This window comes from Elephas maximus, chromosome 15 (assembly GCF_024166365.1).
Source record: "Elephas maximus indicus isolate mEleMax1 chromosome 15, mEleMax1 primary haplotype, whole genome shotgun sequence".
NCBI classification, from domain to species: domain Eukaryota; kingdom Metazoa; phylum Chordata; class Mammalia; order Proboscidea; family Elephantidae; genus Elephas; species Elephas maximus.
The window spans coordinates 42,939,822-42,952,056 of record NC_064833.1 but is presented as its reverse complement, the minus strand read 5'-3'; the positions used below and the strand labels follow the sequence as shown (position 1 = coordinate 42,952,056).

Genomic DNA, 12,235 nt, shown 5'->3' with positions numbered 1-12,235 from the left:
TGACTGCTGATCTTGGGATTTGTTGATCTTTGCAGCCTATGAGCAAGAGCCCTGCTCTCCAACCTGCTGATTTGGGCTCGTGGCTACGTGAGTCAGCAGAAGCCTCTATCCTGACCCATGGACTTGGAATGTTCTAGCCTCTACAGCTGTGTGAGCCATTTCCTTGATATAAACCTCTCCCTCTCTCTATATATTTATGCGCTTTACTGGTTTTGCATCTCTAGAGAATCCAGTCTAAGACAGTGCTTTTCTGGCGATTCTTCTCATGGTAGTTTTCTCATGTGCAAGCTCTGATCATTACTCAGCTGAATCCTTGAGGGGGGACCCTTGCAGATCTCAGGAGCACTCTCTCTGATCAGCTTTTTTTGTTTGATACTCTGACATTCAAACTCTAGCCACCACAGATTTTTCCAGACTAATTACTCTGTCTCATCATCTATTTCTTAGCTGTGGCTTAGAGACTCATATCAGGCAGTAATTTGGGCAGTCTCTCTTTTATTTTCCATCTCTCAGGGATCACTGTCTTTCATTCCCTGATTTCCAGTGTCTAAATATCATTATTTCATGTATTTTATCTTTTTTGTTATTTTTTTCAGGTGGTAGGGTAAATCTGCTCTCTATCATTCTATGTTGGCCAGATGCAGAATTCTTAAATGTTTTTAGTGCATAAAGTAAAATATATAGGATTACACAAGGAACTAATTATGTTGAAATACAATAATCAAATATTTAAGAAATTTTAATATAGTAATATATGTGCATTTATATTAACACAGTAGATAATGAGATGTAGCAGTAGCTCTAATAGCTATTGTAATTACAAAGTGGTAAGGAGTATAAGTGATATTTTGAGATAGCTCCATAACTTTTACTTGATATAATACCTGTCATTTCTATAGGCATTATTGTCATAGGTACTGCTAATATAACTCAATTTGCTACCTACATTTAAAATTAAGTGAATGCTAGATTTTAGTTAAATAATATACATGTTCATATTGAGATATTCCATAATTCTGTCAAAGGCCTCAGGTTAAGGTGTGCTGTGCCAAGGAAGACAGTATCTTAGGAAATTCTGACCAGACATCAGGGAGATGGTTTTTTCTTTTCTGGGCTCTAATTGATTCTTTTTACAAGGCAGCGAGCAAAGATTTAAAACTTCGAAAGCATCTTTCACCAAACCAAAAAAAAAAAAAAAATTAAACCCGTTGCCATCGAGTCATTTCTGACTCATAGTGACCCTATAAGACAGAGTAGAACTGCCCCGTATCATTTCCAGGGAGCAGCTCGTAGATTTTAATTGCTGACCTTTTGGTTAGCAGCCATAGCTCTTAACCACTGGACCACCAGGGCTCCTCTTTCATCAAAGTCATCGTCATCTTTTTTTTTTTTTTATTTAAGGCCATAGTAAGTAAAAAATACAGTTACTGGTTTCTCAGACCTTTTTTGGTCTTTTGCTTCAAAAGCTCAAGCAGTAGATATCCCTTCTGTTTTAATAGGAAAGACAAAGAAGTCCGGAGTCCATTTCTGTGGACCCAACCTGGTCCCTGCTTCCTTGGGTTGAGGTGACTTGACTTCTTATTTTATAACCAAGATGATAGACAGTGATGATATCCAATTTGACATCTTGTTGTTGTCATTAAGTGCCATCGAGTCGGCTCTGACTCATACTGACCCTATGCACATTAGAACGAAACACTACCCAGTCCTGTACCATCCTCACAATTGTTGCTATGTTTGACATTTTATTAGGGACAGCTAGTAAATAACCTTCATTATTTATCTACTAGAAACTTACATAATTTTATGGTTAAACCATATATAAACCATGTATAAATATGCAAAACGTTTTCTGGATTTATAACATTTACAATTTATTTTGAAGGTCTGTTAGTATTTTATTTTAGGTACTGTGATTACCATAATTTTACACAAATGATGTGCACCTTTTGCGTTTGTTTGCCAACCATGCCCACCCATCTAGAGGTATTTTCATAAGCCCTGCTATGCCAATATTTGTTACATGTTGCTGTAAAAAAACTAGTGCTTTTATGAAAATGTCTCTGGGGGGGAGGGCACAACTTGCAAAAAATGTACAAGGTGCTTGTTATTTGCGTAAAAATACAGTAGTGTTTATCAAGCCTTTCCCTTTCCAGATGAAAGAAGAATCGGCATATGGCAAATGACCTTTTGCCACAACCTTTGAGTGTAGGGTTTTCCAAGGGTCTCTTTGCGTAAGAATAAAAAAGTTACAATGTTTTTCTAGCTAGAAAACTTTGTAAGTGTACCTGAATGAGGGTGATATTTACAGGAATGTGTGTGTTTACAGATCAGGCAGTAGAGAGTAGATATAATTGAGTCTGCTGGACCGTGTTATTTCCTGAATTTAATAAAAATAATGTGTTTTTCTCCTCTGATGTGCCTGTTTGCTCTGTATTGTTAGAATAATGTTAAGAGACTTTGATGGAATTTGTTTTTGCAAAGGTACAGTTTTATCATGCACTAAATTAAAAGAATGATTGGAGTCTGAAGCCTTAGTCTGCCAATTTGTAACCAAATAAAATTGCTTTGCTGTAATTTTATCTGTAGAATAGGAAAGCTTTCCTATACATTTATCTTACCCACTAATAAGAAAGAGTCACCAACATTGTTCTCTTTCTTAGCTACATATGCAAGTCATTTCATTATAACATTTATTTTAGTTTTTTTTTTATCCTTTGGGATAATTTCTTGTTTTGGGGAATGCATTTGCCCAGGAGCACTTGTCATTTGCCTTTTCAGTTGAGTACATCAGGAAATAGAGAACTTTCAGTTATTGAGCACATTAGGTTTATTTTGGGGAGGTAAGTTAAAAAAAAATTTTTTTTTTAAATAATGAGTGAAATGTTGAAGAATGAATTTATTCTTTGTACTTACCAAATACATTTAAAGTGATGTGCATTTGATAAACTACTCTCCACATATAATATTAACTTCAACCTTCGAAAGGACATTGACACAGTACAACATATAGAAACTTGAGAGTGATAATGCTAATTGTTGGTTTCAAATAATAATAGCCAGTGTATGATTTAGTCATATCTTGTATCTAGAAAGAAGGATGTGGGAAGAACATTTTTACAGGATGTTGTATTCCTGTTTTTTCTCTCAGTTAAATTCTCTAGTTTGATTTATTTAAAATGGCTTTATTTTATTGATAGGTGCTGAAGGTGAAACAAGAATAGATATGCAGTATCCTGCTCAGTACAAAACTCAGGAGTTGTATTCACAGCAAGATGATGAGCAGCCCCAGGGATGGGTATCATGGGCTTGGTCGTTTGTGCCTGCAATTGTGAGTTATGATGATGGCGAGGAAGACTACCTTGGAAGTGATCCTACATCAGCCATGCATCAGCAAAAAGCACAGACTTTGAAGGATCCTATTGTTTCTATAGGATTTTATTGCACAAAGGCCACTGTAACTTTCAAAGTAGGTTTCCTTTCTCTTGCTATTCATACACCTGTTGGCTTCAATGCTTAAATTTGGATTGCTAGTAAAGATTAGTCAATTAAAGTTTGTTTTGTGCTCAGTATGATGTAAAAGAGTCTAATAATCCCTTCTTGGAATTATGTGGCTTCCATTTAAAATCTTTGAATTTTGAATCCTTTCTGTCTTCTTAAGGAGCCCTGGTGGCACAGTGGCTAAAAGTGTTCTGCTGCTAACTGAAAGATCAGTGGTTCAAACCCATCAGCCGCTCTGTAGGAGAACAATGTGACAGTCTGCTTCCGTAAAGATTTACAGCCTTGGAAGCCCTTTGGGGCAGTGCTACTCTGTCCTGTAGGGTCACTGTGAGTTGGAATCAACTTGATGGCACTGGGTTTTTAGTTTTTCTGTCTTCTTAAAGACTTCTCTAGTGTTCTTTTCTGTCAGCTGTATGGACAGTTTTTCCCTCACTCCTGGATCATTCAGTTGGCATACAGCATACTTTCATATTCCTATTAAAATAGAAAAGCTCATCAAAAATCTCCCTTGAATTTATGTACTCCTTCAACTACTATTTCATCTCTATGCTCTCTTTTGTAACAAAATTTCTCTAAAGAGTTGTCTGTGTACATTTTTTTTTCTCTTTCCTCAACTTTTATTCACTCTTCAAAACAGTCCGATTTCTTATCAAAGTCCTCTTCTAGCTCTGTTTTTCAGCACTACTAACATACTTTGACCATTTCCTCTGTTAAAGAAAAGTATGTAAAATTTATTACATACTCAAAAGAGAATATATAATGTATATGCACAGGGTCTTCAACTTTAATATGTGTCAGTAATGTGCGTATTTAACTACCATTCCAGGTAACACTGATGCAGGTGTCATCAAACTACACTCTGGGCAGCATTTAAAAAAATATATTTTTTGAAAACATTTAAAGAAACCAAAATAGATATCACCAGGTTGGGCATTATTTCTGTTTTTTAAAATTTCTTTAATGTCTGGCTTAATAGAAGGCTACTGTACAGTATTCCGATATTTCCTTCTGCATTCAATCTGTTATAAAGTGTTTTGGTTGAAGTATATTAAGAAAGTCTGACTTCACAGATATTTATTTGGAAAATGAAAGTGTTTTTTAATTGGCTTTTTGGAAAATTATGGATTCTTTTTTTTGATACGACACTGAAACTCAATAAATGGTAATTTCTTAAAGGTTGGTGGTATCGCCAGTGCTTGGAAATTGCCTGGTACATAGTGGGCATTCAGTAAATATTTTGTTGAATAAATGCATCTATCCGTCCATCTTTCTATCATCTATCCTTTCACCCATCTCCTCATTGGCTTTCCATCTTCTAAGAATTTATAGACTCCTCTTTCAGTTTTTGTTTCCTCTCCAAATGTTACTTGTCCACATGGAGGTGGATTTCTGAAGGAGATAAATTATGTATTCAACCTGTGAAGTAGTATTACAGGTATCATTTCAGGCCACATGCTAGATTTTGGAGATACAGCCATGGAGAAAAAAAAAAAAAAAAGACTTTCCTGCTTCCATGGTGTTTTTTAATTTAGCTTGTATTGTTAACTGCCTGACATGAATTTTTTAAATTTGTAGAAATAGGTATGCAATTTTTAACTGTACCAGGTGATAGGTTAAAATATATTTTAAAGTAAATATTCTTTAAAAGCTTTTTTAGACAGACTCATTTAGTATTGTTTTCTAAGCTGACAAAACTTGAAAAATATAAAGCATAACTTTCAATATAAGTTTATGATTGCTTTAAAAGTCTTTCTCTTTTGGTTATAAAGATAGGCACAGTAATGATAATTCATATATTAGCTGCTATTTTAACACCATCATTTATTATTTCTGAATTCTACTGAAACAAATTATGTTTGTAGTTGATACTTACTGATTTAGCTTTGGCTAAATGAAAGGAATATGGATGAATCTGCAAATTATAAATGGGCAAAATAATATAATCTTTAAAAATTGGATAAAAAGCCAACTGTTGCCAACTGTTGTTAGATAAATTGTGTCATGGATTGAATTATGTCCCTCCAAAATATGTGTCAACTTGGTTAGGCCATGATTCCCAGTATTGTGTGATTGTCCTCCATTTTGTGATTGTAATTTTATGTTACAGAGGATTAGGGTGGGATTGTAACTCCCTTGCCCAGGTCACATCCCTGATCCAATGTAAAGGGAATTTCTGTGGGGTGTAGCCTGCACTGCCTTTTATCTCTCAAGAGAGAAAAAGGAAAGGGAAGTGAGCAGAGAGTTGGGGACCTCATACCACCAAGAAAGAATGACTGGGAGCAAAGTGCATCCTTTGGACGCCAGGTTCCTGCACCTGAGATGCTTCCCGACCAGGGAAAGGTTGATGAAGGAACTTCCTCCAGAGCAGACAAAGAGACAAAGCCTTCCCCTGAAGCTGATGCCCTGAATTTGGACTTGTAGCCTACTAGACTGTGAGAGATTAAGTTTCTCTTTGGTAAAGCTGTCCACTTGTGGTATTGCTATTATAGCAGCACTAGATGACTAAGACATATTGCTAGTTTTTGATGATCAGAATGAAGTACTTACTTTTAACCTAAGTTTGTGAGCACAGTTAAGGATTGCTTGTTGTTGTTGTTAGATGCCGTTGTATTGGCTCCGACTCTTAGCGACCCTATGCACAGCAGAACGAAACACTGCCCAGTCCTGCGCCATCGTTACAGTTGTTGTTATGCTCGAGCTCCTTTTTGCAGCCACTGTGTCAGTTCACCTTATTGAGGGTCTTCCTCTTTTCTGCTGACCCTGTACTTTGCCAAGCATCATGTCCTTCTCCTGGAGAAGGACATCAGGGATTGCTTAGTATTGTTTTTTCCTAGTGATTTTTACTTGCTTATTTTAAAATTTGAATTTATTCTGATACATTTTTATTAACTTCCTTGATAAGAAAAATTGTACTAAACCCAGTTTGTGAGAAAATTCATCTATGTATAAAACTTTTATAGAGTTTCTTGGCAGTATTTGTCCCTAGTTTATATATCTTTATAAAAATTTGAAATATTTGTATTTGTCTAAGGTTTCTCTAAGGGAAATATGTTGGTATTTAGGAGGAAAACATTAGAATTCATTGTTCAGTTTGCTTTTGAAGAATGTATGGAATTAATTTGTGGCTCATATTTTGGTCAGAAAATAAGATCATGTTTCTACATTAGCATTCTGAACCGTTGATATCAGTCCAACAAAAATCATGCCAAATTAAATGTAGCATTTTAATAATAGTGTCGAAAATTGTTCTTGTAATGTTTCAGTCCTTTTAATCAATTAATTGCTTTTTCTCTACAATAACTGTAGACAGCTGAAGGGTGATCAAGTTTAAAAAATTCAATTTTGCTTAAGCATTTTAGATTAATTGTTCTTTAAAACAATTATTTTTATAACATTGTATATATTAGCACTAAAAATGTCCAAGAAATAGTTTTATATTAAATGAAAATTATATCAAAAACTCTTTACTCTCAAATATTAGAATAATTGGTTGATTCTCAATATAAAGAGGCTATTGTGCTTAAAATTGTAACTTTTCAGTTCAATAATTTTTATTTGGCCTAAGTTAAACATATATATATATTTTTAAATGTGATCTTTGACTTTAAGTTTGAAGAATATATCCATTTCACAAGAGTAAGGGTCAAATCATTGACAAACATAGGCAGAGTACTTCTTTTTTTTTAAACAAACTTTTTATTTTGGAATAATTTTAGATTTATAGAAAAATTTTAAAGTTAATACAGAGAGTTCATGTATACTCCTTGAGTTTTCCCTACTGTTAACATCTTATGCTACTACTGTACATTTGTCAGAACCAAGGAGCCAACGTTGATTGGGTCATTACTGTTAATAAAACTCCAGACTTAACTGAATTTCATAATGTTACTTTTCTAGGATCCAATCCCCATTGCATTTAGCAAAGTACCTTTTAATAGTAATTTAAATTATCTAGTTTTTAATACATACAAATAATATATTGTAAGCTTCATGGGAGCAGAAGTATTTTTTTCCATCAGCATCTAGATTAGTACTTGTTAGCTAGCTGGCACTCAAGTGCTTTTTGCATGACTGAATGAATCTGTGTGAGTTATGAGGCATGCATTTAAAATGAACACCAGTGATCTTACCTTCCTCATAAGAACTGCTGTTGTGTGGCATTTAGTTGATTCTGACTCATAGTGACCCTACAGGACAGAGTGGAACTGCCCCCATAGGGTTTTCTAGGCTGTAATTTTTGTGGGAGCAGATCGCCAGGTATTTTTTTGTGGGTTCAAACCGCCGACCTTTGGGTTATTAACCAAGCTCTTAACCACCAGGGCTACTTTGATAAGAACTCAAAACCAAACCAAACTCAACTGCAGTCGAGTCTGTTATGACTCGTAGTGACTCCATAGGGTTCCCAAGGCTGTAAATCTCTATGGAAGCAGACTGCCACATCTTTCTCCCGTGGAGCCAAGTTTTCGGTTAGCAGTTGTTTGCTTTAACCGGTATGCCACTAGGGCTCCTTTTCATAGGAACTAGAAGATAACAACTACTGAATCCATTTGTGTTTCTTCTCAAAGTATTTTATCTTTTGGTTTGAAATAGGAAGATTTTTGGAAATGATTAAACATGGTTGAATATATCAGTGAAAAAGATGAATCGGGGTTATAATTATATAAATTTTGGGCAGAATATAAGAACTATTAATACACTGGGACTGTTACAGCTACAGAGTTTTCACCTTTTCGAGCAATATTAAGGAAAAGGAGCTAAATAAAAATAAGGTGGTATTTTAATTCTCTGTGAGCTTAGACTGACGTGTTCAACCTTATTACTATGGATAATCTGTTATAGTGATTTTTTTGGCACGTTTTCCTGCTTAATAATTAAATTTCTTCGATCTTAAAATAGGCCTTATTTTCATCAACTCATCATAATGATGACATTTTATTGCCATTTAATACTGATTTTGACTTAATGTGCTTATTATATTGTTTCCTAGCTCACTGAAATGCAAGCTGAGAGTAGTTATTACAGCCCTCAGAAAGTAAAATCTAAAGAAGTATTGTGTTGGGAACAAGAAGGAACTACAGTTGAGGTAATCTTTTAACACTGAACACGCATATATATCTTTCGAATGGTCCTTACAAATTAGTATTTCATAAATACAGTTTTCTAATCATAAGTTACATATTTTAAAGTATTTATATTTACAGTTTTATATTTCTATCTTAGTAGTCAGTAATACTGGTTGAAATAATTATTAGTTTAATGAAGATTTTACTGCAATATGCAACATTTATTATTTCATTTTCTTCATTAAATGTGTGCACTCATGTGTATGTGTATGTGTGTATTAACGTTCATGAAATGATAATCTTTGAGGATACAAAAGTTTGAAGGCACAAAGACAAGATGTATTTGCTTCAATAAAGTTTATGATTTATGGACAGTAAATTTGCAAAGGCCAGCTCTCAAAGATGTTTGGCTAATTTAGAAATTCTACAGGGAACCCTGTAACATTTAATTAAATTCGAGTTCTTAGTTCTAATATGCCAGCTTTCCACTTACAGGCCCTTATGATGGGAGAGCCTTTCTTTGATTGCCAGATTGGTTTTGTAGGTTGCCGAGCCCAGTGCCTTAAAGCAATTATGGGTGTTAAAGATTTTGAAGATAATGTGAACAGAAGTGAAACAGTAAGTCAAAATCTTTTTTTAATCTTTCTTTTTTGGATGAGGTGAATGAGCAGAAGTGAAACAAAAGTTTTTTATGGATAGGATACACATATATTAAAGTATTTATTGAAGCGGTTAACCATATAAAATACGTTAGAGTACATATATCTTTGGCTTAAGAATGGAGCTTTACTGTTTTTTCCTATAATAAATTATAAAGCTCAGGGGAATATAGAAAGTTGGTAGTTTTTAACACCTGAACAGTTAGTTTCAAATACTTGACAATTCATAAATGTTTCTCTTTTCTTGTTTATAACAGCCAGCTTGAGTTCCTTTTTAGTTTGTAAAAATATTCTTTGCCAAAATCGGCAATGAAAACAGAGACAGTATTCCTTGTCTTTTTACAGGACCTTAAGTTGTAGTGATTTCTTTTGACTACTGAATGTGTGTGAAAAAAAAGCCAAGGCCTAATGAGTTTTCCACCTGTTTAAAAATTTTGCATTTGTTTTCAGGAAGCCTGTTTCTTCATTTGTGGTGAAAATTTGAGTGCAAAAGGTTTGACATACCTTACAAATTCATTGTTTGATTACCGAAGCCCAGAAAATAATGGTACTCGTGCAGAATTTATCTTAGATACTGCTCATCATAAGGTCAGAGAACATACACTTGAGCCAAATTCTGGGCTGTGTTTGGGTGGACATAGTGCGTGAATATTTGTAATTGGCATCTTTCCTCTCAGATAATATCTTCTGAATGCTAATTTTTTATGGAAGCATTTAGAATGTTTTTGTCCAGTGTCTATGTTTAGAAAAACTTGAGGAGTGCACAGAGGGCCTCTACTTAATCTTTAGTGTGTAACCACAGTTTGTGTATCCGTGCCCTGCTGTGAAAATAGTCATGGAGGAAACATGCAGAACTATCTCTGTTAATATTGGTTAATTTCTGGGGTCTGGGATTGATGGAAAGAGATGGAGAATTTCATTTTTTATTATGTATACTTTTTAGTATTATTTGATTTTCTCATGTGAAATAATTGTGTACTTTTTCATGGAATAAAGTAAAATATTCCAAAAAAGTTACCTGAAGATTAAATGTAATAGAATAATTGCTTTTCACTGGTTATTATTAAGATTTCATTTCAGAATTGAAAGTAAAGAATGTAATGTTGACCTGCCTAATTAACATGTTTGAATATTTTAGTAGATCATGAGTGTTTGAACTGTCTTATTTAAGTGTAGTGAAATATTTAAGGATTAACTCTATTTGAAAGTACACATTGTTAGGCAGTTTTGTGATGGTAATAAAGGTCAAGAGTGTACTATCTACTCCATTATAGGTATTCATTAACCAGACATTATTGATAAAGTGGTGAAAATGTCTAGTAGAATTATAAACGTCCTTTTGTGTGATCTATAGTAGAGGTAGCATTACCTTTCTTAGAAGTAAATTCTTTGGATAACCTCTGTTCTTTTGGTAATTCTTTGAGTTGATACACAGTCTATTTAAGGATGTATGTCTGATTCCTGACCTGTGGAATTTAAATGCAAAATTCTCTTCTTAGACAATGTTTGCTCTGTTTGCTTTGCTTTATTGGCAGGAGACATACACTGAAATAACCGGAATGCAAAGGTTTGGTGCTTTTTACATGGATTACCTGTATACAATGGAAAACACTAGTGGTAAAGGTACTGGCTTCTTTCCTTTATGTTTACCTTTTCTTGAACAACAGAAACAAAAGCTTCTTTAGATTCAATTGGTCCTTGACTGTGGTTGTACCCTGTCACATCAGATTTACCTTCTGGTACTTTTAGGAATGGTTTAATTTTAATGGCATGTAGAATTTCCTTAGATTTTTGGCATTTTTTTAATCCTTTCTTTGTGTAGATTGAAAAGACATTTTGTGTAACCAACTACAATTAGTTCTCATACTTAACCAAAAATTAAAATTTCGGTACATCAAACTTCGTATTACATTAAATTGTCAGAATCAATGTTTCCTTTTTCTGTATGAAGTACATTTTGGAGGTTATATAGATCTTTTTATTAAAAATGAGAGTTTGTTTTAAATAAAAGAGTAGAAATAAATTCTTCCACAGACTGTGACACATAGTTTTTTCTTATTATGTGCTTTATTATTTTCATATTTTATTATGTTAGCAAGCAAATGATGTCATTAAAAATTGAACCACTTGATGTTTAATGTACACATCAATATACAATATTGTACTTATTTCAGTCTTTTTGCATATTGAAAAGTTAGTGAAAATCAGTTTACGATCCTTTGGTTAACTGTTCATATTTTAAAAAGTGATTTATATATGCCACGTGATGAGTTGGGTAGTGTGAATGAAAAAAAGGCCAAATTATTTCTTAAGAAATCAATAGGCAGTGTTTAGGTGTTTAAATATATGATTATAATATACCATGTTAAGCATAGTAGTATAAGTAGTATAAATAGTCTAGATAATAAAGTGACTGCTTTTGTCTGTGGAGTTGACTTCATGGAGGAGTTGATCTTGAAGGATTAGTAGGTTTTGCTAAATGAACACAGAAAGCAAGAGCAGTAATTTTCTGCCTCCTTTTTTTGTATTGGACTTCTAAATGTTGATGTTCTCATTGATTAATCCCTGGATTCACTTCTTTCTCTGAATTGTCTCCTGAGGTAGTCTCATTCTTTCTTATGAATTTAAATACCATCTGTATGTTGAAGGTCCCTGGGTGAGGTATTTGGCTTGCATTTGACCACTAACCTAAAGGATGGTCCTTCAAACTCAGTGGCATGGTCTGCTTCTGTACAGATTATAGCCAGGAAAACCCTGTGGAGCAGTTCTACTCTGCAACACATGGGGCTGCCATAAATTGGACTGGACTCAATAACAACGGGTTTGGTTTTGTTTGGTTATATGTTGTTGATATCCATATTTGTATTTTTAGCCTTCTTTAAGGTTCGGAATTAATTATCCAGTGCATACTTAACATTCTACTTGTGTCTCATACATATGTCAAAGCTTACTATGTCTAAAATTGAATTATTTATGTCCTTATGACCACTTACTACCTACACCTAAGATAAA

General features: G+C 34.0%; 1 protein-coding gene across 16 annotated transcripts in view; it reads left to right on the top strand.

Annotated features, from left to right (window-relative positions):
- VPS13B (vacuolar protein sorting 13 homolog B) overlaps positions 1–12,235 on the top strand; it is a 915,182-nt gene that overhangs the window by 88,390 nt on the left and 814,557 nt on the right. For 15 of the 16 annotated variants that reach the window (XM_049854595.1, XM_049854593.1, XM_049854590.1 and 12 more), the window contains exons 8-12: positions 3,201–3,469; positions 8,489–8,584; positions 9,060–9,182; positions 9,674–9,811; positions 10,759–10,846. In XM_049854595.1, the coding sequence (XP_049710552.1) occupies positions 3,201–3,469; positions 8,489–8,584; positions 9,060–9,182; positions 9,674–9,811; positions 10,759–10,846 (714 nt within the window). Of the gene's footprint in view, positions 1–35; positions 149–3,200; positions 3,470–8,488; positions 8,585–9,059; positions 9,183–9,673; positions 9,812–10,758; positions 10,847–12,235 lie in introns of those variants that run through there. The other variant, XM_049854597.1, reaches the window with a different exon arrangement.